Raw genomic sequence first — 25,406 nt, 5'->3', positions numbered from 1 at the left:
TGCAACATTCAGTAAAATTTAAGGTTAAGCATCCTTAAATGAATATAACTGAGAATGGTATCAGTTCAGCTACTTCAGACAAAACAAGTTTATTGAAAAGTCCTTAGAGAAAGTAGTTACTGTGACTGACAAAAAAGAATGACTTTTCTAGATAATTTAAATAAAACCAATATTTACTTAGATTGCAAAGTCCATTTCAGAGAAGGATCTAAAACCTTTATATTCCTGCCCTGGCTGCCCACAGTAGAGATCAAGAAAACTGTCCTCAATTTTGCATGCTCTATTTTTATCCATGGTGCTAAGGTACTAGGTATTTTTATCTTTCTTGCAGTGGTGACCAAGTTTTGCAACAGACTGTCCTTTTGTCTACTGTAACTGAGCCACTGCATTACAACTGTTTTACAGACTGTGTGATGCCCTTTCCATCCCAACAGCCTAGACCTATTTTCTGCCTCTTTGATGAACATGATCCACTTCCCTTCCGTTTCACATCTCCTCAAAATGCCTGTCCTGCTGATCCTCTGACTCATGAAGCTAAGATCCTAAGACCATTATGACAGGATAAATGAGGAAGAGAGGAGATGGGTTGGTAGTCTGTAAGGTCTTGCTTATCTCCGTGAGAAGTATCTTACCCTACTGTTCCTTTGCAGTGGCCTGAGTTCCCAGGTCAACAGAGATCTAGGGCCTGATAGTGAAAGAGGAAAAGAGTATTTTTCTTATCAAAAGTACTCTAAGGCCCCTAGTGGTTTTCCATTCAAAAAATTCAGGAATTATAATGATCTGCAGATTTTTTGTTATTATTATTATTATTATTAATAATAATAATAACAATAATAATAGGGTGCAAAATTTCAAAACAATCACCATGAAACTTACACTAGAGTACTGTTTCTTATTTGAAAGCAACTCAGGCTTTCCTGTAAGCCCTTCCATTATATGATGTAGTCATTCTTTCTTTATTCTGCTCTCTGGATTATATGTTATTATTTTTCGGTCCTACCTCATTACTTTTTTTCTCTTTTCTTCTTCTAGGTGTGATAGCAGTTGTCATATTCATCCTACTTTGCATCACGGCCATAGCCATACGCATTTATAAAAAAAAAGGCATATACTCAAAAAATGAAGCAAAAGGATCTGAAAATGAAGACAGTGCTGAATCTGCATTGAAAAGTGAACTCAGCATGCAAAACACAGCCAATGAAAATCAAAAGGAGTACTTCTTCTGATTTTTGTTAATGATTTGATCCAGTAAAATAATGTGACAGTCTGACTTTCTTGCTAGGCGAGGGGGCTCTCACTGGACAAAAGAAGTTCTTGCACACTATTCTAAATGCAATGGATTTGAGATTTACTGCTTGATATGTTCAGTCTCAATGATTGCTGTAGCGGGCCTCTTTAAATTACATGCATTCCTTAGCTATTATACCGTAAATGCATTTTATGTAACAGTGAATTAGATATTGTAGCCAATTTCATTGTTGGTAGTTTCCGACTGTTCTAATGTGACCTTCTACAAATGAAGTTTAATGTACACACTGAATATGATTTTTTGAATGGGAAAATTGGTATGAATTTATTCCTATAATTTTCTTTAAAATTTGATTGATGATTTTTGTTCAAGGTGAAAGTTAGATTCTTATACTTTGTGTTACTAAAAAAATTCTACTGTGCTGCATTATGGTGATCCGTCTTACTTCCTCAAACTGAAAATGCCTTTTGAGCTGCTGTTGGCTAGTGTCAGCATCTGCTTGTGAGCCATGGCATTTGATGTCCAGAACAAACTGTATTTATTTCCCCTGGGATGTGACTGATGCCTTCATTATCCCTCCCTTTTGGCAGGCTTAGCAAAACTGAAGAGAGTATAGTGGGTTGAAATATTTTAAAATCTCTTTTGCAAAAGATTTTCACTTACAGTCAGGTGATAGCACCAGAAGACTCACACACATTCCAGGCATTTTGAATGAAGTAGGGGGAAAACAAAGACAAGACCTTTGCTTGGAAAGATCAAGTGAAAGATCAAAAGTAGTTAATTTATCGAGTGGAAACACCAAAAGAAGATCAAGGTTACTGTCCCTGGAAATTAGTGATCATGCTTCTGTTAAGAAGTTATGCTCAGTGCACTATGGATATATTATCTGGAACTGTTGTATCTATGATTTGCTCCAGACCTCAAGACTAATTTTGTCTAAGTTATAGAAATTATACAGCGTCCACTACATAAACACCTTCGTTTGCACTCTTAATAGTACCTATTATGCATCTGGGAGATAAGGTCTGATTAAACCACTCAAAATTAAATAGGTGCTTGCTATGCTGACAGAGTAAGTGAAAGCTATCTATGTTGTGCAAACAAATTGTTAGATATGAAGGCTAAGTTTAAGTTGTCTACAAAGAAGATTGTAAGGTCATTTTAGACACCACAGGGTATCTGAAATACCCATGTGACCTGATGTGAATGTCATAGATTCTGCAGAAGGTGTGGGTCTTTTGGAAGAGACATACAGGAACTGGGCATCATAAATGGCATTAGATGACAATATTTAGGTAACTGACCCACACAAAGCATTTTTTGGCTTTCCCCACTCAGATAACTGAATGTCTAGGGCTTGGATCTGAGAAAACAACAGGATTTCTGTGACCTTGTAGACTTGAGTTTGAAATTTAAATATCTTCCAGAACTGATTTATATCTACTCTCATTGAAAGTAATGAGAACTCTCATTGTTAGTCTATTAGAAAAATCAAAGCTAGACCCTAGATTGTGAAGTTTAGAAAATGTTTATCATAGGTGCCAAACAGCATTATAAAGACATGGGAAACTGACATGGTATGCCAAAACCTTTAGTAAGCAAATTTCTTTGCATGAATGGTAATTCTGAATATAAATGTCCAGCAGATATTTTCATTTAAGACTTATTTTCTTCCATCAGTCTTTACTTTCTATTCTATTTCAGAATTCTACCATTCCTTTCTACTTAATTTTTAGAAAAACATTTCCTTTTTTTTGGTGCCTGGATGTTCTGCAATCATAAATTCTTCAGATTAACTTGTGCTTTCTTGTTTTCATTTCTGCAATTCTGTTTGCATCCCTGATAGATTAATCAGGCTGAGGACCCAGGATCAGGAACTGGATTTATGTTGTGGATTTGATACAATTTCCTTCATGATAAGAGGTGATCTTTAGGAAGGCCAGAATACTGGACTATTCCCAATAAGTGACAAAAATATCCTGTTTGTGGATGGGGAGTGGTGGAGGTGAAAGCCTCGCATGAGTCATGACAAGAAGACTTTGAATTACTAAGTTTACTATTTTGAACCTTCTTGTCTACTTAATTTGAAGTGAAAATTATTACTCCTTTTTGAGGCTGTGACCTAAGTTGCATTAAATTCAAGAGGAGCTCTTCCATGGACTTCTCTGCAACCAAAGCCTCTGCTTTTCAGGTTTTCCCTTTCTGCTGTAGACATGTACGTATCCACCCCTTAGTGCCACTTAATATCAAAAGAGTCATCTGCAGGGATGTGTCCCAGTCAACTCAATTTTTTATCATTGTGGGATGTAGTAACAATGTGAGACAAAACCTACAAGACAATGACAATTATAGTACACCAAAGCAGATATTTTGATTGAATGATAAAAGACAGATTGTCTTTTATATTAACTCTCATGTAAGAGTTACTCAAATAAACGTAATAAAGCCTAAAGTCTACCCACAGCATGACAAGTTGGAAGAATGTAAACCTAACTTTTCAGTCACTTGTTCTTAGTTTAATTGCCTTGTAAAGTTTTATTGTGTGTCTTAATGGAAAGTTTTCTTTCCTCACTTTCTTTTGTTCCAAATGAATATTTTCTTTCCCTGTTTCTCAATATTTTAAAATGGAACAGGATGGGAAAAGATTAGTAAAATCCCTATATCACAGACTAACTAAAAAGGTGGATGAGGATAAAAATGCCTGTCTGAGTGGCACATTATTTCATTCAACGACTTATTTCAAGGCATTTTATTTTCTGAGGGAAAAGATATATGGATTTTGTTGAATGAACATCTGTAGATTTTTAGAATAAATCAACTACGTCTCCCTGAAGATGCAAATGCCCATTTTCATCCGTAGGAACAGTGATCATATGTTTGTCACCTTAATCTAAAATATAAATGTTTGAAATCAATGAAGCAGCATTTTTCATTACTTGCTGCATTTCTATGGGGATAAAAAAATGGTGGCACCGAAGTGCGCTAAAACGTCATGCAACATTGTGCTGTCCCTTTTCTGATTCTCTATTTCATTGTGTGACTTTTCACCTCACTGTTAATAAAGACTTTTTAAAATAAAGTGAGGAAAATATTTTTTAAAAGAATTTGTATTAAAAAGTTTAAAACGGATAACAATATACTGATTTTTTTTCCAACAGTAAATATATGTAGAAGTGCACATAATATATTGGTGAGTGTGGTTATTTATAGATATTTTAGAGTACATACTAATGCAAAAAATTTGCTATGCATTGACACATTTTCCATGGCAAATATACTTTTTCTTAAGTACATTAGAAAATAAATAGCGACATGTATGCTGGTACATTTTTAAAGCTTTGTGTGGGCTCTAGCTACAAAGGGTACATAATTATTTATGTACTCAACATTTAGCGTATAAATATGATTTAGTTAGGTTTTGGGAAAACATTTTCCAATACATCTAGTGTTGTGTAAATGAAAAATATGTTATAAACCAAGTGCACAACTTAACATGAAATGTAGTCACAGATGAAATAAATTTACACTATTGTTATTCTTGGCAGCATTGTACAAGGAAAAAGGCATGTAAAAGACAAAATTCCTTTAAGGAATCATCTGCAGAACATGCAACTATTGCAAGTTAGCAAGGGATTGATAAGAAAATATCCTTTTGAAATAAAATTAATTTCCTTTAGAAGTAATTGTAGTTGTTTACACTGAAGGCAGAGATACAGCCACATAAACCATGTGACGCTACCAGAAAATAATTTTCTTAGTAACAGGAAAAATATTTTCAAAGTCAAAAATCCTAACTCTGAAAAAACTTGTGCCCTAGTCTCTGAGAGCAATGCACATTCTCTGGAGTAAATATGCAGAAAGGTGACTTTTTTTTTTTTGCTAATCAAGCACTTAATTCCACGGCGAAAAGAATGGTAATTGCTTAGTGTTCCTGATCATTTAATGAGATTGTGCGTTATCAAGAAGGAAAAAAAGTACAGAAACTAGACATGACTGAAAATATACATGTGTAGAGCTATGGAAGTAGTTTCAGTGTTGGGGTGTTTTTTAAGTGCACACAAAAACATGCTTAAAAAAGTACAGAAAAGAAAGGATGTGCCCTTTAAACTTCCTTTTTCAGAACCTTCTCCTGATTGCTTTTGGTGGTGATGGTAAGGAAAGAAGGGTTTAATGAGTGTGAGTACAGAAATTCTGAAGCTGCAAATTTGAGAAACAGAAACAAAACCACAAAAGTATTCATAGACTGTGCTTTGCTAAGAAGTCATACTTGTCTTTATTCTTGAAGGACTCTCTGAAAAGTAATTTTTTACAAAAAACTGGCTCTGTTCTTTGGATATGATCCCCAAACATCTTAATCTTTGCTCTTCCCATTTCTAAGAATCAACCATCACAATATCATTGCAGAGAGATGGATGTGCTTATGTCAAATACTGACATAAAATTTCACTTAATTTCATATGAATTTATGATGTATGATAAAATGTTGATGTTCTTAACATTTTGTAAAAATAACATTGACTAAATCAATCCTAAACTTATTAAATAGAATGGTAAATCCACAGTAAAAATCAACTTCAGCCTAGGAGGAAATGTGTGTGTGCACACGTGCATGCAGATAATCTATGAAGTCAGTGCTAAGATTCTTTAAATTTTATCATTTACTTTGTATTTATGTCAAATATTGAAAAAACATCCAGAGTTCAGAGCCATCCTCCCCATACTCACTACCTTTGGGAATATTCAAACCATTTCAACAAATAGTTGAGATTTTCAGGGTTTTTTCAAGGGGCAAAAATTATGATCTTGAAGGCTTCTCCAGTACTGTAAGAGGTAGACAGCCAGACTGCAGGTAGAAAAGGTTGCAGAATCCCTCACACACAGACAGGGCCTTTTATTTTTCCTTTTTAAAAATAGTTTTCTAGTTACATCTAGGACTTGGGAGATCATTTGACTGATATAAAAATAAATTTCATACATACATACATAAATCTCTACATTGCACATCATATTTAAACTACTGTGTAATATATGTCCTAAAAAAGTTATAATTCGTTAGTAATCTTTTATCCAGCTAGCATGTCCTTTACCAATTCAATTGAATTACCATTCACCTGATTTTAGGTAGAACCAGGACCCATGCCTTTGGATTAGGTAAAACAGAGGGCATCAAAACAAGATTCCTAAATCTGCAGAAGAGAAAGAGATACTCAAAATCCTTCTGAAGTCCAAGAAAACTGAAGATAAATTGTCAATGAGTTGGACCAGGTTTCATCATTGTGAATTTGTCATCAGGAACCTAGTGATAACAGCATAAAAAATATTCAAATTATGCAGATAGATAGATAGATAGATAGATAGATAGATAGATAGATAGATAGATAGATAGATAGATAGACAGATAGATAGATAGGGCCTGGTAGTCTTTTTATGTTACACTTTTTAGCACAGCACAGTATTTTTGTCTTTAGCATACTGATACCTGTAAGAACTTACAGTAATTTCACGATTATAAGCCGCACCATTTCGACTAAAATTCTGGTCCGAACCCAAAGTGCGGTTTATAATCAGCTGCGGCTTATATATGGACAAAGAACAAAAAGTTGCTGTTTTGATTTGGAGTACAGGTGTCTGCTGAGAAAGGCAGGAACTTCTCTTTAAAATGGAGAATGTAAACCCCCTCCCTCCAAATTATTATAATTTTGAAATCAAGGGGCTTTCAGGCAAAGATATGGGAATTAGGAATAACAGTTCTTTTCTAGGGAAATTAAAATAGAAATACAGAACTACAAAGAAACAAACCCCAAACCCTGACAAAGTCAGAGTACAACCTGACACCCTGTCAGGCAGGGTGTTGGTAGCAGTCCCATTCCATGGTGGCTGCATCCTCCTGCAGTGACAGATGTGGCTCCTTTGAAGCAGTGCTCCTGTACAAGGTGCAGTTTTCCTCTGGAGGTCCAGTGGTGATGTGGAGAAATCCGGTTTTCCTCTGGAGTCCAGTGGAGAAAGGGGCTACCTTAGTGTCCCAAAACCTCTGTTTTTATTTTGGTAAGAAATGTTGCGCTCTTCCCCCTGGCTGGAGCAACTTCCAATGGGATGCAGTAATTTTATCAGTCCCACAGTGGGACTCAATAGGCCATTAGCAGAAAATGACTCGCTGGAGGAAGGATGGGTTTTGAAAAGATAAAGAACAATACCGTGCCTGGTTTCAGTGGGTGGCCCATTAGCAGAATATCTGAGGTTGAGATAAGGATCATTGCCCCCACCCTCAATAGATGGTAATAGAATAGATACCTTTTATCACACTCTGTATTGTAATGTGCGGCTTATAATCAGGTGCGGCTTATGTATGGACAAAGAAGGAAAAGTTGCTGGCACCTGGAAGTGCGGCTTACAGTCAGTGCGGCTTATAATCGTGAAATTACTGTAATTCAATTACAATGCAATGTTTTTGGCGTCTGTGAACTGATGGTTTATTTCTCTCAAAAGCATCAGTGCCTTGCAAGCAATTTGTAAGGCCAATGTGCATTTATCAGAAAGCAACTAACATTAAAAAAAATACATAAAATACAAAGAATATACTGAAGTTTTGACTAACTTGCTTTATTAATATTTGTGAAACCCCTAGAGGACGAAGATTTTATGTAAATAGCATGACAATAGAAATGAGATCCTTTTTTTTAATTTAACAAAAAAAAATGATATGGTAACTAATATTAATTATCCGTATTTAATACATTTATTTCAGGAGATGGTCCTGTGGCCTTCAGTCAGAAATAATAGCATTTTCCTGTTCTTTTATCCATAGAGTAACTCATGAATAAAGAGTAGAAAAACAGACCATGGACTACTTGGTGCAATATAGATTTGATTGCATGTCTTCTTATATCAGAAAATTAGAGCCCAGAATATTTTCATCTAAGTAGATGGGAGATAGTTGAAATAAACATGACAGGTGTCATACAGATAAACACAAAACAAGAATCACAACAACACATCTACATTGTTACAAAATGTTTCCTGCTAATTGATTAGTTCAAAGGGAGTATCATGTGTAGATGTTTTAATATTCTTAGTAATTTCATCAGCTTCATTATTCTCATTTTCTGCTATTTTTTAGTTACTATAGAATCACTCTTCTACCCATGGCTAAGCATGCCATATTTTATTTTCTAGATGACAGGATAAAAATGTACTGTTTTCTAATACCTTTAAATCTATTGTGCATAGAAACACTCCTTATCAAGATAAAATATTTTGTGTATTCTATATGAAGAGGCAAATCTAAAAGTAAATATACACTGACATGGTCTTTGGTTCTTTTGTGTCTTTGGGGTCTTTTTTTGTTGGTTACCTGTCCCATCCAAACACCCTCACAGTAAACAGAAAAGGTTGAGCCACTTTTAGCTAAATCCTATTTGTAAATAAATTATTTCAAAAGGCTCCTATAGGATGTTAATATCTGGTGAGAAAACATTCATACTGTTTCAGAAGTTTTAGCCCCAAGATATATCCTCTCTATTTTTTAATTAAAAGTATTATTAAACATTTTTTATGTGGTGTAGTTTTTTTTTTTCTCCACTGTACTCAATGACACTGGAAATAGAAGTTTAAATCTCACAAATGGTAACCATTCAGGCATGGTCCCTTCACTATGGCAATTCAAAAGCTTTATCTGTGAAATGCTTTAATATTTGCAGGTAGGAACAGGAGATACTTCTCCAGTTACAAAAGTATAAAGGATCTTATTCATGCAGAGCAAAGACATCCCATGAAATTAAAATTCAACTGGATTGTTTAGTGTCATGATCTGTAAATCAGCAACTCACACTTAAGTTATTGGTGTTGTGTTGTTATGATTTTTTTTTGTTTTGATGTTCAAATTTAAAATATATGCATCTGATTGAAAGTATTTTTTCCATCATTCTTGTCACAAGCATAAAAATTCTATGTCTCAGTTTTTTACAGATAAATCCTACCGGAAATTAGCAGTTAAATATGGGATAGAATTTTTTAAATGTTTCATATATTCCTTAATGTGAGGCATTTATAAAGTTCATTTATTTTTGGAGTGTGTACTGTGAGAGATTTATGATTTATTCCCAGAAGTCATAATAGGAATAAAAGGACAAAATTCAGAGTAAAGGAGAAAAATATAGAACAAGAATTTTTTGATAAAACTTTTTATAAAGTTCTGAAAGTTTGCTTTTATTATATTCTTGTACAGATATTTTTGAATTCGTATGAAGCGCTTATTTGGGATCATGTCATCAAGCATATCAACTTTAAATTATTTCTTTTGTAAAAACAAACTAACACATTTTAATTTCAAGCTGGTGTTTAGATGTCTGTTTGCCTCAGTAAAGTACTTCAATATGTAAATTAAGCACAGCATGAAACGCTTATTATGTACGTTCTCTCTATGTCTGGTACATTCTCCCTGAAAAATAATAATAATTAACAGCCCCCTGAAACAGGAAGGTCTTTAAATGTCTAGAGTTCCCTTCACAGTATTATTTTATGATTACAAGCAAACCTATGTAGTTAGAAACTAATTAGGAAAGCATTAGTAAATGCTTGTTATTCAGTATTCTAGAATGGTTAACTGCTACATTTGAGAAAAGAAATGCGTTTTAAATGAGTCAAATAATCCATATTATGGCAGTAAGGCTGCCCTTGTAACAGTACCTGCCTGCCCACTCTGACACTAGTCATTGAGAGTCATTTCACCACTACCAAATTCACCTCAGGGTGCTATGGTATACTGTAATATATTAAAAAATAAACATACTTGCAGCAAATATGTCGTACTGTTTCACACTGGCCCTTTTTAATTAATCTAGGAATTTCTTTATGTTTTGCTTATAATAATATATCTAGTGGAGAATGTATGGCTGTAATTACATAAAAGGTAGCTGCAATGGAGATTGCTTTTCCATAAGGTGTCTTTTGTATCATGAGTTATCTCACAATGGGTGTCTGCACTGCCAGCTCAAGCCTGAGCTGGTTTGTTTGTCTGGTTTGTTTCCATCTAGCTGAATTGTGTTTCTCCAAACTGTTTCAATGCTCCTGAGATAAATTCATGGGAAAAGCTCCTGTCATCCATCTTTGGTGCTGAGTTCTCCCAAGAGCAGTGTGATCCATTCTAGCTGACCAGACATCATCAGCAATGTAGTTCTTTGCAGTTCTAGGGCCAACTTGAATCTGGGAGGAAGCGTGCATGCTTGTGCTCCTACAAGACGCTTTGCTGCAGGGTCACCTGCAGCAGACACACAAGGATATACCTCACCTGGAACTTGTCTTATTCCATGCTCAATAAAAAGAATAAGAGGATCAAGGGTTGCTCAGGCCTGAGAAAGGAGACACACAACCTGACAGGCTGTCAGCAGGGAGATGGCTGACGGTGACCTGTTCTGTCCAGGGAGCGGAAGAGGATGGTGCAAAGTAGGGAAAGGAGCTGATGCTTTCTCCGCTTGTTAGCAGAAAAAAAATCTCAAAGCAATATGACCTTTGGTACCTTCTTGAAGGCATTTCTAGAAACAATAAATAAAAACTAGGAGCCCCATAGCTCAGCTGAGTACAGTTCTTTCCCTGTGTAATTGACAATGTCAGAGCAATGCTGCAATGCAGCCTCTCCAGGGTATGTGAGGCACTAAGAACAGTGCATTTGGAAGGAATTTATAGTTTAAAAATTTCTTAAATAATACCATCCTCAAATTTCCAGCATAGCATAATATTATCTAAGAAATACATGCATAATGGTCTCTATTTATTGGGTTACATCAACAAACTTATACCGTGCGTCAACAAACATACCCTGCTAGCTACTTGCCTCCTGCTGGGAACAGAGACATCTCATTCAAAACTCTTTTCTCTTGCTCCAGAAGACAAATGTCAGGCAGTATCTGGTAGAGACAGTAATATCAGGCAATGTAAGACCTCATAATGCCTTAAGATCATGTAGCAGAAGTCAGTCTTCCTCCCTCAGTCAGGAAAAGCAAGATCTTCAAAAATACTTGTATTGATTCAGAGGGCAGCTGCCTGTTCAGTGCCCTGACCAAAATTACAAAACCTTCAGCTGACAGAATCATAAAATGGAAAGGAGCTCTAGGGGCCATCTGATCCAATTTCCCTACTCGGGCAGGGCCACCCATAAGAAGTTGCCTGGAACCATGACAAGATTGCTTTTAAAAGTAGTTAAGGGTGGAGACTTGACAATCCCTTTCAGTAATGTCTGTCTGTGACAAGTCACCCTCACGGTAAAAAAAGTGCTTCCTGATGTTCAGGAAGAGCGTCCAGTATGTCTGTGCATGCCCACTGTCACTGTCCTGTCACTGGGTAGCAATGGAAGGAGCCTTCTTCACACCTGCCTTTAAGTCATTTATGTACGTGGGTGAGTTCCACTCTGAGTATTATCTTCACCAGGCTGAACAGTCCTGTTTCTCTTAGTCTTTGTTCATGGCAGAGACCACCTATGCCTTAATAACCTTTGTGGCCCTTTACTAGTCTCTCTGGGAGAGGGGGAAGGATCAGTTCTCTCAACCTGCTGTCAGTTCTTTTTTATTGCAACCAGGATACTACTGGGCTTCCCTGCAGCTAGGACACACTGCTGATTTATGTTCAGCCTTTTTCCACCAGGACTCCCAGGTAATTTTCTCAAAAGCCACTCTCCAGATGGATGACCTCAGCATATACTGTGACATGGGCCTATTTCTCTCCACAGAGTTTTTATCTATAAACTGATCACATTGATTAGATGTGCTGAAATTGACATTATAAACACCATTAATCAGCCTAATTTCTTCATTAGTACATCTTTACTTTTACTCAAAATGACAACATTTAATTTATTGTAATCAAAGCCTATATAACTATCTAACTAGGCTATGTAAAAAGATAGGGTTTCAGCATGCTATAAAAAGAGATCCAGCGATCATTATGTTTTTGCAGTTGCCTCTATGCTGCACGTGTGTGTATGAAGATCAATGGTAGAGTGAACAATAATGTTCTGGGGTTTTTTTGACTGTGATCACATATCTCACTTTTTACTTTCTTTAGCGCGGGAACTTCGTGGTGCCAGAAGTGATGTAGTTCCATAAGGTGTAGGAAAGAGCATTAGTCAAATGGCCACCAGCTCTTTTTTTTTGTTCTAGATGTCAGATTCTCCTTAAATGGTAGCTAACAAAATGGAATTATGGCAATGACAAATCAAAGCATATCCCATAGCACTGGGGTTTTTTTAGTATAAATTGTACAAATGTTAATCTTGCCACAAACTCTTGGTTGAATTAGTTTGTGAATACATTTAATATATCAAATTTCATTACATTGTTTCAACATATTGTAAAATTATATGTTCAACAATAAAAGAAAAAGTGAATTAAAAACTAAGAGGAAGCCCTGTTGAAAATAATCAGAGTAATATGTGTCTTTAGTATACACTCAGTAATATAAAGTCAAACAACAAAAACCTTAAACAAGTTGGAGCTTAAAAAGTTTCAAGATTATTTTTTTTTTTTTAATAAAATTTCAGTCACAACATTTCTTTCAAAAAACTTCCATAGGAGAAATACAAATTATCTGGTACAGTGTAAATAGTTTGCAGTTGATATACATGCAGAGCTTAGGAGATTAATGTGTCTGGTGGCTTAACAATTTTAACTGTTCATGTCCCTAGACTGCGTATTCCTTATTTAATGCGCCATTCTTCCTGGATTTTTATTATTTGGGTTTGTATTTTGTTGTTGTTGTTTTATTGCTTATAATCTGGCTGAAAATTCAAAGTGTCATGTTATTATTTTTATCTTAGAGGTGTCAAGAGATTTTAACTTAAGCAATGATCCTGTTGCAGTAATGGAAAAAATACACACATATGCAGACGTTCAGTATTAAATGGAAAAAGTCTCAAACAGTCTATCTACTCAATGACAGAAACAGACACAGTAAATGAATTGACCAAAACACAGGAAAACCGACAGGGCTAGAAGTTGATCCCATTACTCTGTTTCTTCTCTTCAGCCTCCAATTCAATTTGCCTCCACACAAAACAATTCTACTTAATTTGTCTCATATATGAATCATCTCCTGTAATTCAATAGGAGGTGTAATTGGATTGCATCTCCTCCAATATGATATTTGCAAATATAAAGTAAAAATAAAAGTAAAAAATCTATGCCTTTGTTCTTTAGCTGATTCTAATTAAAACTCTGCTAATGTTTTTTGAATGACCAAATTATAAGACTGTCCTTAGTCACAATTATTTAAATAGCAGGAAATAATTTTAAAAATTTTTTTTTTTTGCTGTCTGTGTGTATTTGCTTATGTTTCTCATTTTCTCAGAATGCTGTGAGTGACTTGTCAGTGAATTAGATTCTTTGACAACAATGTATACTCAAGAAATATTGAAAGGGTTTTATGAAAACTGAGGGTTATAATGAGAGCCCTTCATATGGAATAATTACATTCATGGCCTATTCTCTTCAGGTTGTGCAAATCAATATTTAGGAGAATGAGGTCTTACTCATATATTTCCCTTTAATTCTGTATTTGGTTCCTTAAAATGCACTATGGGGTATACAGTTTTTATGTCTTCTGTATGAGTGAAAGATAAAACTATCAAGAAACCATCAATGGCGAAACTGTTGTTGCTAGTGCGCTGATACCAGTTGTTCTTGACTTTTTAATGCAGAGCACAGATGTTGTTTCATCCTGTGTTTTTTTTTTTTTTAGATCTATATTTCTAAGAGTGATTATTTAAAAGAAAACTACTGTAACAATCATTCCTGAGTTCATTGTGCACCTGCATATTACATAAAAGGGTATCTGTTAAATAAACCATTCTGGATAATTTATTAAATGAGCAAGAAATTTACATTTTTCAAATACTGCACTGTTAGTTTAACTCTCCTACATTCTATAATAATGGTTTTCTTTTCCTAATGTAGTTGACAGGCAGTTATTGCCCTGTGGAGCTGACCTTGCCTGTGGGCATGTTCTGAGACCTGCTGTCAATACTCTTTGGAAGTGCTCCCAGACGAAAGCACTGGTGAAGGCAAACTGAAGTCTTATTCAGTGTCATCCCAAGCAAAGTCAGACAGGGAAGACCATTCAGAATGCCACTGCTCAAGCCCTCAGCACATTGCCTTTTTATTTGAAAAGTTTTTCTGGCCATCTGCACAATCAGGGCAAGAGAAGGAAGGTTAAAACAGCTCAGATGGATTCTTCCTTTTCAAAGTGGTGAATATATAACCAAAAGCAGTGAAAATACAGGAGGTCTTTATATTAGTGCAAGGCTTATGGAAGGTGAACATGTTAAATTGACAATTATTCCAAGTTAAGATCTAACACATTTTTATTGTCTTGTGAATTTGTCTTGCCTTTTTAGGTTTTATTATTTTAAAATATTGGAATTTGGTTTTTTGTCTGGATACTTACTCTTAGAGTGATTTCAGAATTCTTTGCTCGAAATTTCTAAACCCTAAGATAAACTGAGGACTTAGCAAAATACATAGGGCATCTCTACACTTTCAATTCTTGAATTTACAAAAATACCTCCTTAGCTTTGGAAAAGAATTCCACATAAACATTAGATTAGTAACTTTTCCACTGAAGAAAATGTAAGGCAGTCACTACAAAATAAAATATTTTCCTCCATGTCACTTTTAAATGATTGTGGAAGCACAATATAATGGGAGTTTTTAGTAGGTAGACAGGTAAGTCTTCTATTAACACAGATTTCATTCCATGTTAGAGGCATCCTTTTAAGACTGTAGTTAAAAAAATTAAGTTCAACTTTTGGATCAGGTATGGGTGACTACAATAGCTCATGTGACTGTAATTTTTTCCTCTCTTTAAAGCTTTCTGCCTATTTATTATTGCTTCAGATGGATTGTGAGGTTTTCTATTCCCCAGAAACAGCATTGTTTGAAAGGAAATAGAGAGCCTGAAGTGAGGAAAATTAGAAATAAAAGTAAAAATACTTTTTAGGTAATTGTGTTTGTTTCTTTGAACAGAGCTGAAAATTTTTTCTTCAATCCTCTCTTATCAGTTCATTATATTCACTAAAATGTTATTCTATTCTAAACCAGCAAAAGTAATGACAGTCAAATTGATGGCATTCAGAGGGCTAAGGTATAAGAAAGTTAGCAATGAAAAAAGTCTGGAGACCTTTTTTTCATAATCATATGTGAAATATGTATGCATTTTATAATCTGAAGTGAAACCACTTGACAGTAAGCAAGAGCAAATAGGATTGAGTTAAATGTGTCTTCAGCTTCAGGAAAACAGAAGGCATAGTTTCATGGTATAAAGTTCTCCTTATATCACCTACAAATAGCATATGTGTGTATTTAAACTTTTAAATTTCATAAACTAGACATAAGTAACTCAAAAAATGAATTTCTTTACTAAATTAATCACGTAAGAAATTATAATGACAGACAACCTATTAGCCTAAAGAAGTACATATAAAAAGAGTTTTAGACTAAGATTTTTGTAACATGGGAATCTTCTTTGTGGATTAAAATGAAACTGTCAGGAGTTTATGATCCACCAGCTAAAAAAACCATTTTGGAATCAAATTACTGAAGCAGATGTAGTGTCACTTTTTGCAGCTCTAGCACTGAGTAGGAGGATGAAGCCTTAAGAACCTCTTTTCCAGGATATGAGGGCTTTCTCAATGCCTCTACTTCAGCAAAAAAACCCAAAAAAGAATGGACTCCTTTGGTGGCAGGTAAGTGGTACACAGGATAGAAAACAGGGAGAGGTGGTCAGGTGGCTGCTGCCATTTAATAGGGCCACTGAAGCTGTGCATCAAGCTCCCCTACATTTAATGCACATTTAATGCAGCATTAAAAAAATGAAACATTGTTAGGTGAGCATTCAGGCACATGCACAAGAGAGCCCGCGGCAGCCCCAAGCCAAGCTGGAGCCCGGCCGGCCCCGGCAGAGGTGGGAAAGCCTGGCAGAGGCGGGGCCAGCAGTGTGGGGGCGGGCGGCAGAGCCTGAGCCAGCAGGGCGGGGCAGAGAGGGCGGCAGAGCCTGAGCCAGCAGGGCGGGGCAGAGAGGGCGGCAGAGCCTGAGCCAGCATGGCGGGGGAGCCCGGGAGAACTGGGGCTAGCAGTGCAGGGGAGCATGGCAGAAGCAGGAAGGCCGGCGGGTGGGGCTGCCTGGCAGCGGGGGAAGCCCAGCATAATCGGGGCCAGCAGCGTGGGGGAGCCCGGCGGTGCAGGGGCCTGCAGTGCCGGCCAGGGCGAGGAAACGCGGCGGCGGTGCAGACGGGAGGGGGCGGCCAGCGAGCCTGGTGGCGGCGGCGGCAGCCCTGCCGGCGGGGCGAGCGAAAGCGGCGCTCGCGAAGCGCCGCCGCCGCGAGCGAAAGCGCCGCCGCGAGCGAAAGCGCCGCGGGGCGGGCGCGGCGCTCGCGAGGCGCGGCGCTCGCGAGGCGCGGCGCAGGGCGAGCGAAAGCGGCAGCGGGGCGGGCGGCGAGCCCGGCGGCGGCAGCCCTGCCAGCCGGGCGAGCGAACGCGGCAGCGGGGCGGTGCTGACGGGAGAGGGGGGCCAGCGAACCCGGCGGCGGCGGCAGCACCAGCCGGCCAGCCCCGCCGAGCCGTGGCGCTGAGCTGGGCTACCCGGCCCCGTCGGCAACCATGAGCGGGCCGAGCCTTCCTGGCCCCGCCCCGAGCCAGTAAAGCCCGCTATGCCGCGATCCTGTTACTAATTGGCCAATTTGTGAAAGCTGCGCACGGATTCTCGCGACGAACGAAAGTGCGGCTAATATTCGGGGTGCGGCTTATCTATTGACAAAGACAGCAACATTGTCGAGGCACCGGGGGTGCGGCTTATAATCCGTGCGGCTTGTATTCGTGAAACTACTGTAATCTTATTTCTTTCCCCTGCTCTGTTTTTATTTTGCCTCACTTTCACTATATCAAAGGCAAAATACTTTAAGTTTCATCACTTAAAAATATTTTGTTATTACAGTAGACATGTTGATTTGCAATTTTCTATAACATAAAAAGGAAATATCCTTGCCTCACACTCACCCCCCCAAAAAAGGGCTTTTTTTGAAAAATTTATTCCTTCCCTGCAGCAGTCACTGTGAGTACTAATAGAATTTCAAGTTTCTTAATACCATTAGGATTCTTATCTGTTTCTTATAGAGAATGAAACTGTAGAAAACAGCTTGTGAGGTTAAGTTGGAAAAAGCCTACATGTGAAAACAGAAAGTGACTGTTCGGTGAAGCAGTATCAACAAACTGGAATTACTTGTAGCACATAAACATAAAAAATTATGATAGTGAAATGGTTATAATATTTAATTTTTATTTAGAATTTACTTATTCCAGTAAGAACTAGAAAACAGTCAAGGTAAAACTATGGCAGTATAGCTTGTAGAGTTTCTGTTGTTAGTAGTGCAGCATGTGCTGCAAGTATTCTCATAAATAATGGCATCAAAAATGTGTTTTTCTCAGTACTGTTTCCCAGATTTCAAATATACAGGAACAAAAGCCAAAGTAGCATGTCACGGTGCAAGACAAGAGGGAGATGATAAAGGTAGGAGTTCAGCTTACTGTTTCACTTGCTTGCAGTCAGAACCTTTTCCCTGTTATCAGAAGTGTTGTTCGCTGCCCCAGAGCAGACCTTAAAAGTAAAAACAGAGGTCACTGGGCTACCTGCAGGGAGGAAAAAAAAAATCTAAAAATAAAGCTAGCCTTTCATATACTGCTACTTCCTAGTGTAGGTATTTTAATTTCACATGCAGGATAGATGTCTCTCAAAATTTCCACTTCTACTAATTTTCTCTTGCTCTACTTGTAAAATCTGAGGGGTGCTTTGAAAACTCCTCCTTCATTATGTTGAAAGATAATGTTTAATAATAAAGTAGAACTTGAAAACTTCATTGCTGAAATTTGAAGATAAGCTCTGAGATTTTTTTTGCACCCAAGTAAGAATGGATCTCTCTTGTGATGCTACAAATAAACAATCCAGTACACAGACTAAGTCTACTGGGGTCCAGAATAAAATGTGTAACAGACAACAGGTAAAAAATACACCTGAGAAGATATGCTTGCAAGTAAGTAATGTGTCCTTGTCTCTAACCTTTGTACGTTTGGTAGAGAGAAAATACATTAATAAAGAATACTGGGATGGATAAGCTATATGTTAATTCTGAGTCAAAGTTCATGTTAGAAGCACATAGTGGCAAATATGTAAGTATTTCAGTCAAAATTAATCAGATTTAGGATTAGCTTGTTTCCAGTTTCATGATGTATAGTTTACAAACCTTCCAGGCAGTAGTAAAAAATATACCTTACTGAGCTACCATAGGTCAGAAGGAAAAATAGATTATCATGCTTAATACCTTACAAAGAGATACTAATACTGAAAATCTCTTTCTCAGCAAAACTGAATGATAAACAAATGGCTCTTGCAAGCATCAATAATGCTATTCCCTGGCTCTAAACTCCAGATATTTTTCTTGGCTCACCCTAGTCTTTGGTGCAAAACCAAAAAGAAAGATATACAGAATTCCTTTTAAACAAGGACTCAGAGTCACCCTATACAATACATTTAAAGGCCTAGTTTGCAGCTGAGAATCAGGAAGTACATAGACTTCATTTGTCTATAGAGACTACATTTTGCTACTTTTTTCTTATTTAAAGAGGAGATACTATAAAATCTTAAGTGAGAACTAGAAGTCAAAGTCCAAACAACTTTATTCCTGATAGAGAGCATGTAGCAACCTAAATGTAAATTGGAAAGAAAATATTTTTGTTCATGATTTTCTGCCCTTTTGCAGAACTATTCCTATATTGAAGTCTGGGAGAAAAGCAATAGACAGAAAAACAGAGAATAAAACATGTGTCTGAGGGGGCAAATAAAACTTAAAAGTAATAAGAATGCAACTTGGCACCCAATCCAACCCAGTTGCAAATGTTTCTTGTTCCATCCCCAGAGATGAGATATTTTCTGAGACAAACAAAGAAGGCTGTATTAGTGGCCAAAGTTAATTTATTCTATTTTCTTGCAAATAAATTTAGACATATAGTTTAAATCAGCTCTGAGCAACAGAAAGTAACCTCAGCTAGGTGGTGTTATCAGCATTACTGGAGGCTGCCATTCCTTCTTCCTTTATCTTCCCTAGACACTCAGAAAGTGTCTTTCAGTATGCAACACAATGCTATATATTTACAGCAAAATATTGTAGCATCTACTATATATTACATACATAATAGTTACTGTGTTTGTTATAATGTTATATAGTACATCATGCATATAATATATGGAGGTATTGTAGTAGACAATGTTGCAATATTTTCCTTAAAACACCAATAAATTATTTCTGTTGCCATTATCACAAGAAGAATTGATATTTCATTCTAAAGGAAAATATGCAGAATCAAATGGATTTTTGAAGCCTCGTGTGTAAATGACCTCCAAACTTTAAGGCCCTGTCTCCTGGGTTTGCTTAAATCATAGTCTTATTATTCAAGCTGAAGGAAAAAAGCTGGAGAAAAAAATCAAAAACGTGTTTGAATATTTTTTCTTTCCTTTGTGCAAGTGGCTGGCATATTTTTTCCATATATCCATTTTTTCTTATGTTGAAAAATACTGCCAATGGTCTTAAATCTTTCCAAATATAGCCAGGTTGTTTAAAAGAATGTTAATCTGACATTTATTAATCCTTTATTGTAGATGAGAAAAGATTAGGCCCAGGAAGGATACATGTTTATAAAACAGATTATGTTTAGGTTAACCTAATAAATTTCAAAAATCATTCACTTGTACAGTAATTTCACGAATACAAGCCACACTGAGTATAAGCCACATCTCTGGGTGTTGGCAAATATTTCGTTCTTTGTCCATAAAGAAGCCGCACCTGAGTATAAGCCGCTCTGTCGTTTGCAGCGAGGACCCGTGTGCAACACAGTTGCCAAAGAGTAACAGAACCGCGACAGGGCGGGGTTTACTGGCTTGGCTCGGACTGTGCAGGCTCGGCCCGCTCGGGGCTGCCAACAGGGCCAGGTGGCCCAGCCCGGCGCTGCCACTCAGCGGGGTCGCTCGGGGCCAGCCGCCGCTGCCACTGGGCTCAGTCACCCCGGCCCGGCGCTACCCCGCGGTGGCAGGCAGGGACAGAGCCACCCCCGCTCCCGTGGCGGTGGCGGCGGGCGGGGACGGAGCACCCCACCTCCTCCTCGAGCCGCAGCAATGGCGGCGTGGGGCCCCCCCGTCTCTCCCCCGGGCTGCGGCAGAGGAGGGAAGGAGAGAGCTCTCCCTCCTCTCTCCCCGCCCCCGGTGCTGCCTGCAGGGAACCAGGCTCCACCCGCGGCGCAACAGAGTAACAATTTGTATCAATCACAAAATACCAGCTTTGCAGCTGCTCGGCTCGGCACTCTGGCTGGCACTTCTGAGGTTGTAAATGTCAGAAAATTATTCACATATTAGCCGCTCCTGAATATTAGCCGCATTTCCGGTTTGTGAGCAAAATCTTAGTCAAAATGGTGCGTCTTGTATTCGTGAAATTACTGTAATCTCTGTCGAGATCCAAATTTCACTCTCAATAAATTGCAAATGCAATTCCAAATATAAATATTCTTTGAATTTGTAATGCAAAATTTTATTAATTCAGGTATACAAGAAAAAGTGGCATTCTTGACAAGTTCATACAATTTATTGTAATTTATTTTTCTACTAGGTTGATTCCGTATTTCATGATTCCTGCAGATCTAATGATTATCCGTTTGCTCCTGCTTTATACTTTTAACATCTAGCTCTAATAATCTACACCTATATTTGTACCACTGTCAGCTTTTTAAATAAGTAACTGGTGCAATGTGGTGCAGTACAGCATATTCAAATGCTTAATTATTTCATTTTAAGAACTTCATATATAATGACAATTTCACCATTTGAAATGTCATGTCTGTACTTAAACCTTGAAAAAAATAATAATCCTGTGATTTACTTGGTAGTAAACATCTGACTATTCTTTATTGCTGCCTACCACACAAAAAATAATGAAAAGACAAATCTGTTCAGGACATCTCTTGCCTTAGAAACAGGTATCAATACCTATATGGTGAAAGTAAATAGTTTAATTTTTTTTTTTCCAAAACTGTCTTAATTCTGTGGTTCTAAGTTTTGAAAGCCATCCTTTTCTTATGGTTCAAGGTTCTTTTAATGCAAATACAGAATCTCACCTATTCTGGATCTGAATAATATATAGTGTGTCCCTAGAAAATTCAAATCACCAGAATCTTTAAAACTAAAGATAAAGGGGATTTATCTTCTTCATATAGTCTCCTTTCAGTGACATTTCAGTGATTCATTTAACTGCTGATTTGACAGTCTGTTCAAAAGTAGAAGATCTGAACCTGAGGTAGCCGTAAGCTGAAAAAGAAGGTCCAGAAGTGAAAAGGATACAATGGTCTTGGTAGCTCTGACCATAAAAACTGGCACCAGAACCAGGAAAGCAATCTGGTCTGGCAATACTGAAATGTACGCTACTGTGTTCTTGTTACTGATAGTTCTCATAGCTTAAAGATGAGGATCAATATCAGGGAAGAACCAAAGGTGTACTACGACCATGCTCTTTCTATGTGACCTACATCTGCCAAACCTAGTGACTTTATTCCAGATTTGGGTTTGATGTCAGAATTAAAGACTTTCATGAGTCACTAATTAGAATTCCAAAATTACCCCTCCTCAAATTTCCTTGACTTCTCCAAGCATACTTTCCACAATTTGACATATGCCAAATCTCTCTAAAGTATTAAAACAGAAAAAGACAGTCTGCAAAAGGAGAAAAAAGAAAACAACCTGAAGACTATGATATGAAAAACTGTAAGTCAATTTCCTTGAAAAATACACTATGCATCTGAAAATAAAAATAAAATTATAAATATCAAAGAAAACATAATATACAGTCTGTAAAAACTGTCTATATGCAGACATAAAAATGAGTTCTGCAGAAAGTAGGAAATAAAGGTAGCTTGGGAGTTCTGCACACTTGAATGAATTCTTCAAAATTGAGATCTGAAGTTCGATTGGAATTTCACTGCATAAAATTTGTGTAGAAAGAAAAATAAACTCTTAATACTTTCCTTAAGAGACAGATCTTTGTAGACATCTTATAAACAGCTGAATTTTATAATTTTGTCATATTTATTAGTCTTATACAACTGCTACTCAAGTGGGTTATATGAATTTTTATCAATGTTACTTTTTCAGGGTTTTCATCCTTTTTGCATCTTTATATAACTGGCCCAGAAGTAATGTGTAGTCTTAGGGATCATATTGGAGATCGGATAAAATGGAAATAGCAAGATTTTTGATCCTGTATGCAAACTTCTCAAAAAATATCGTTTTATTTATTTATTTTAATTGATTTTTCTCTCATATGAATATACCAAACTGTGGCCATTGGAGACCAAGGCCACAGGATGGGTTTCCATGCCATTTTCCAAGTTTGCCTGTCCATAAGTACAAAGTCTACTGTATCAACTCTTTTCTGGGAACAGATAATAATTAGCAAGTTAGCACAGTGACTACTCAATTATCCAATGGCCTTGGAGCTTGTTACCTGAAGTGGCTCATGTGAGAACATCAGCATTCCTTTTTTACCTACCTATTTCAGAATTTATTCCATAAACTTATGCCACTGTTTGCATTATGTCTATCTAACAAAATTCTGCATTTCCTGGGTCCTAGAAGCCCTTATATCTGTACCAGAATTTAGCACTGATATACAATTTACTAACAGAAAAACTGATGTATATTTCATTCACAGTTTACTGAATTTTCAAGGAAACTTCTGACCATTAAAGAGAAATTACAGTGCTGTCAGTGGTTGATTTCTCCACATCCTGAAGAGCAGTAATTTTTCTGTAGTTAAAAATCCAGTCTGAATCCCTGGACCCTTACTTGTGTTAACAGTTTCCATGACCAACAGTTACAGTTTCCTTCATTTTTACTACCTCCACAAATCTTCCCAGGAGATATCTAAGCAACAGATTTGTCACCTCCTGATTGAAATGTATCACATGTTCTTCTGTGAAGTCCTTAAAGGTAGAAGAGGCACAGTGGAAGAAGAGCTGAAAGATTTTAGTCCCTGGGATGGGATGCTGAAGTAGTTCAAAACAGTACCATTTCTTTGTATAAGGAAGCTCCTACTAATATACAAAATAAAAATTGCATCAGCCCTGTTCCACTTGATTGATCACAATGCACAAGATTTACCTCTCTTAAAGTGAGAATAAAAACTAAAACATATTTTTTTATTTAATTACTAGTCCTTGTTCATTGGCCAACAAACTGAACGTACGTCATGGTAGTATAAAAATATGAAAAAGTCTCCAAAATTAAAAAGGATAGTGATCAGGAATTATCATAGTGACCCATGGATAAAATTTAGCTGTCAACCCAGCACGGTCTGAGACACATGGGACAGTATAATAAAGGATAGCTTAAGGGAGACCAGGCTGATTGTATTTAGAGCATCTCAAATAACCCATTAGCATTCAGGTACCTGAATGCCAGCTCTTACTTGCATACTAATATATCTGTCAAATAATAAAGACCATCTCCTTTAATGTATTTGAAAACTTCTTGCTGAGGTTTCAGAAAGTCTTTAATATCTAGGTATAACAGGAGTATTTTTTCTGTAAGTACCTGAGAACTACTGCTGTATGAAACTTGAATGCTGTTTACTGATAAGAAGTTTATTCTGTAATATTTGAGACACATCTTTTATGATTTCCTACATTCTTTCAATTGTTTAACTCAGCTAAGGTTTTCTTTTGTCCCTTTCCACTTCATGTTACTTTAAAAATAGATTAATATGACTATTCTGCTCTCTGCAGCACACATAAAAGTAGCAGATGAGTTCACAGCTGATAAAGGTTAAAACTCAGAATTTCATTTGCAGATTTTAACCTGAACATCCGACATGAGAATATTAGTGTCATCTCTTACGAGGATATTTCAAAGTCTGTTTAATGTTCTAACCAATTGATAAAAATATCATGCTCCTAGATTACTCTTCTTGGGGTGAAAATATTTAAATATTTATCCAATAAATATCTAACCTATAACATCATAACGAAGGGCAGTTTCACCTTCATCTATTACTTTTTCAAAGAAAAAAATAAATTCCTAGACTTTAAGACTACTAACATGTTCTAAAATGGAAAAAACACTAGAAGTAAATATGAAGATTTTTTTTTTTTTTTTATCAGCTCTTCCAGTGACAAGAGCTTTTTGCATGAAATTATTTTTCAGGTTTAATTTTGCTAGCTAAATAGAAGATAGGGCTACATAATACACATCAAGGTGCAAAATTTGGCATATTTGCAGCCATCTGGTTGTCTTGATGCAGTTTTCTAGAATGGTTGTATAGTTAGATGAGTATCAGTTTACAGCAGCTCAGAATTTAGTTCATTATATCAAAACCTGTAATAGCATAACACTCTGCTTGCAGGTTTACCTAGCACCATGTTCCTCTTGGACATGGGCTATGAAATAACTCTGTGGTTGTTCCTGGAGGCTGTTCCTGGCTGACAGTGATTATGGAGCCAGTGCAGTCCCCTCTCCAAGTTGGAAATGTTGTCACATGATGTCTACCAGTGAATGAAACATTGAAGGGCTAGATTTTCTGGCTTGTAGGAATGCTAAAACACCCTCGTGCAGAAAAAACAGACCAAAGGTTGTGTCTCCAAAGAATGTGTAATCAGCTAAACATCTCTAGAGGCCTAAATATAAATTTCAGTACAGCAGTTTTTGGCAAGACTAGAATGACATGGTAACACAATTTAATGAACACTTAGTTAAATTTAACAAGAGACTGATTTTACCAAAAGGGATCAGAGACCTTGTTATGTCCAAACAGAGGAAGTATCAAAATGAAGAAATTGCCTCTCTGGATCAGGTCAGTGCTCTGTCTGGCGCTGAGGCAGGAACCTGACAGTGACAGATTCTCCACAGGAAGGTACAGGAAACTGCAGACCTGCTTGCTGGCAGACTTTCTTGTTTTCTCCAACAGCAGTGGTAACGACTGGCATATGCTCTGAGGTATGGGGATTTGCATTTTTATCCTATCAAAAGCATTAGTTTATGTTCTTGATTTACATATTAATGCAAAATCCTTTTCCAGTGTCCTTAGTTA

At 37.0% G+C, this 25,406-nt stretch overlaps 1 protein-coding gene across 2 annotated transcripts in view; it reads left to right on the top strand.

Annotated features, from left to right (window-relative positions):
• The window catches only part of LOC117010618 (contactin-associated protein-like 4), a 238,988-nt gene extending 232,394 nt beyond the window's left edge, over positions 1-6,594 (top strand). For both annotated transcript variants that reach the window (XM_033085306.1, XM_033085305.1), the window contains one exon: positions 1,033-6,594. In XM_033085306.1, the coding sequence (XP_032941197.1) occupies positions 1,033-1,226 (194 nt within the window). In that variant the 3' untranslated portion in view covers positions 1,227-6,594. The remainder of the gene's footprint in view (positions 1-1,032) is intronic.
• Positions 6,595-25,406: the final 18,812 nt, after the last annotated feature.

Source organism: Catharus ustulatus, chromosome Z, assembly GCF_009819885.2.
Source record: "Catharus ustulatus isolate bCatUst1 chromosome Z, bCatUst1.pri.v2, whole genome shotgun sequence".
In the NCBI taxonomy this organism is placed as follows: domain Eukaryota; kingdom Metazoa; phylum Chordata; class Aves; order Passeriformes; family Turdidae; genus Catharus; species Catharus ustulatus.
This window is presented reverse-complemented; position numbering and strand designations above follow the sequence as displayed.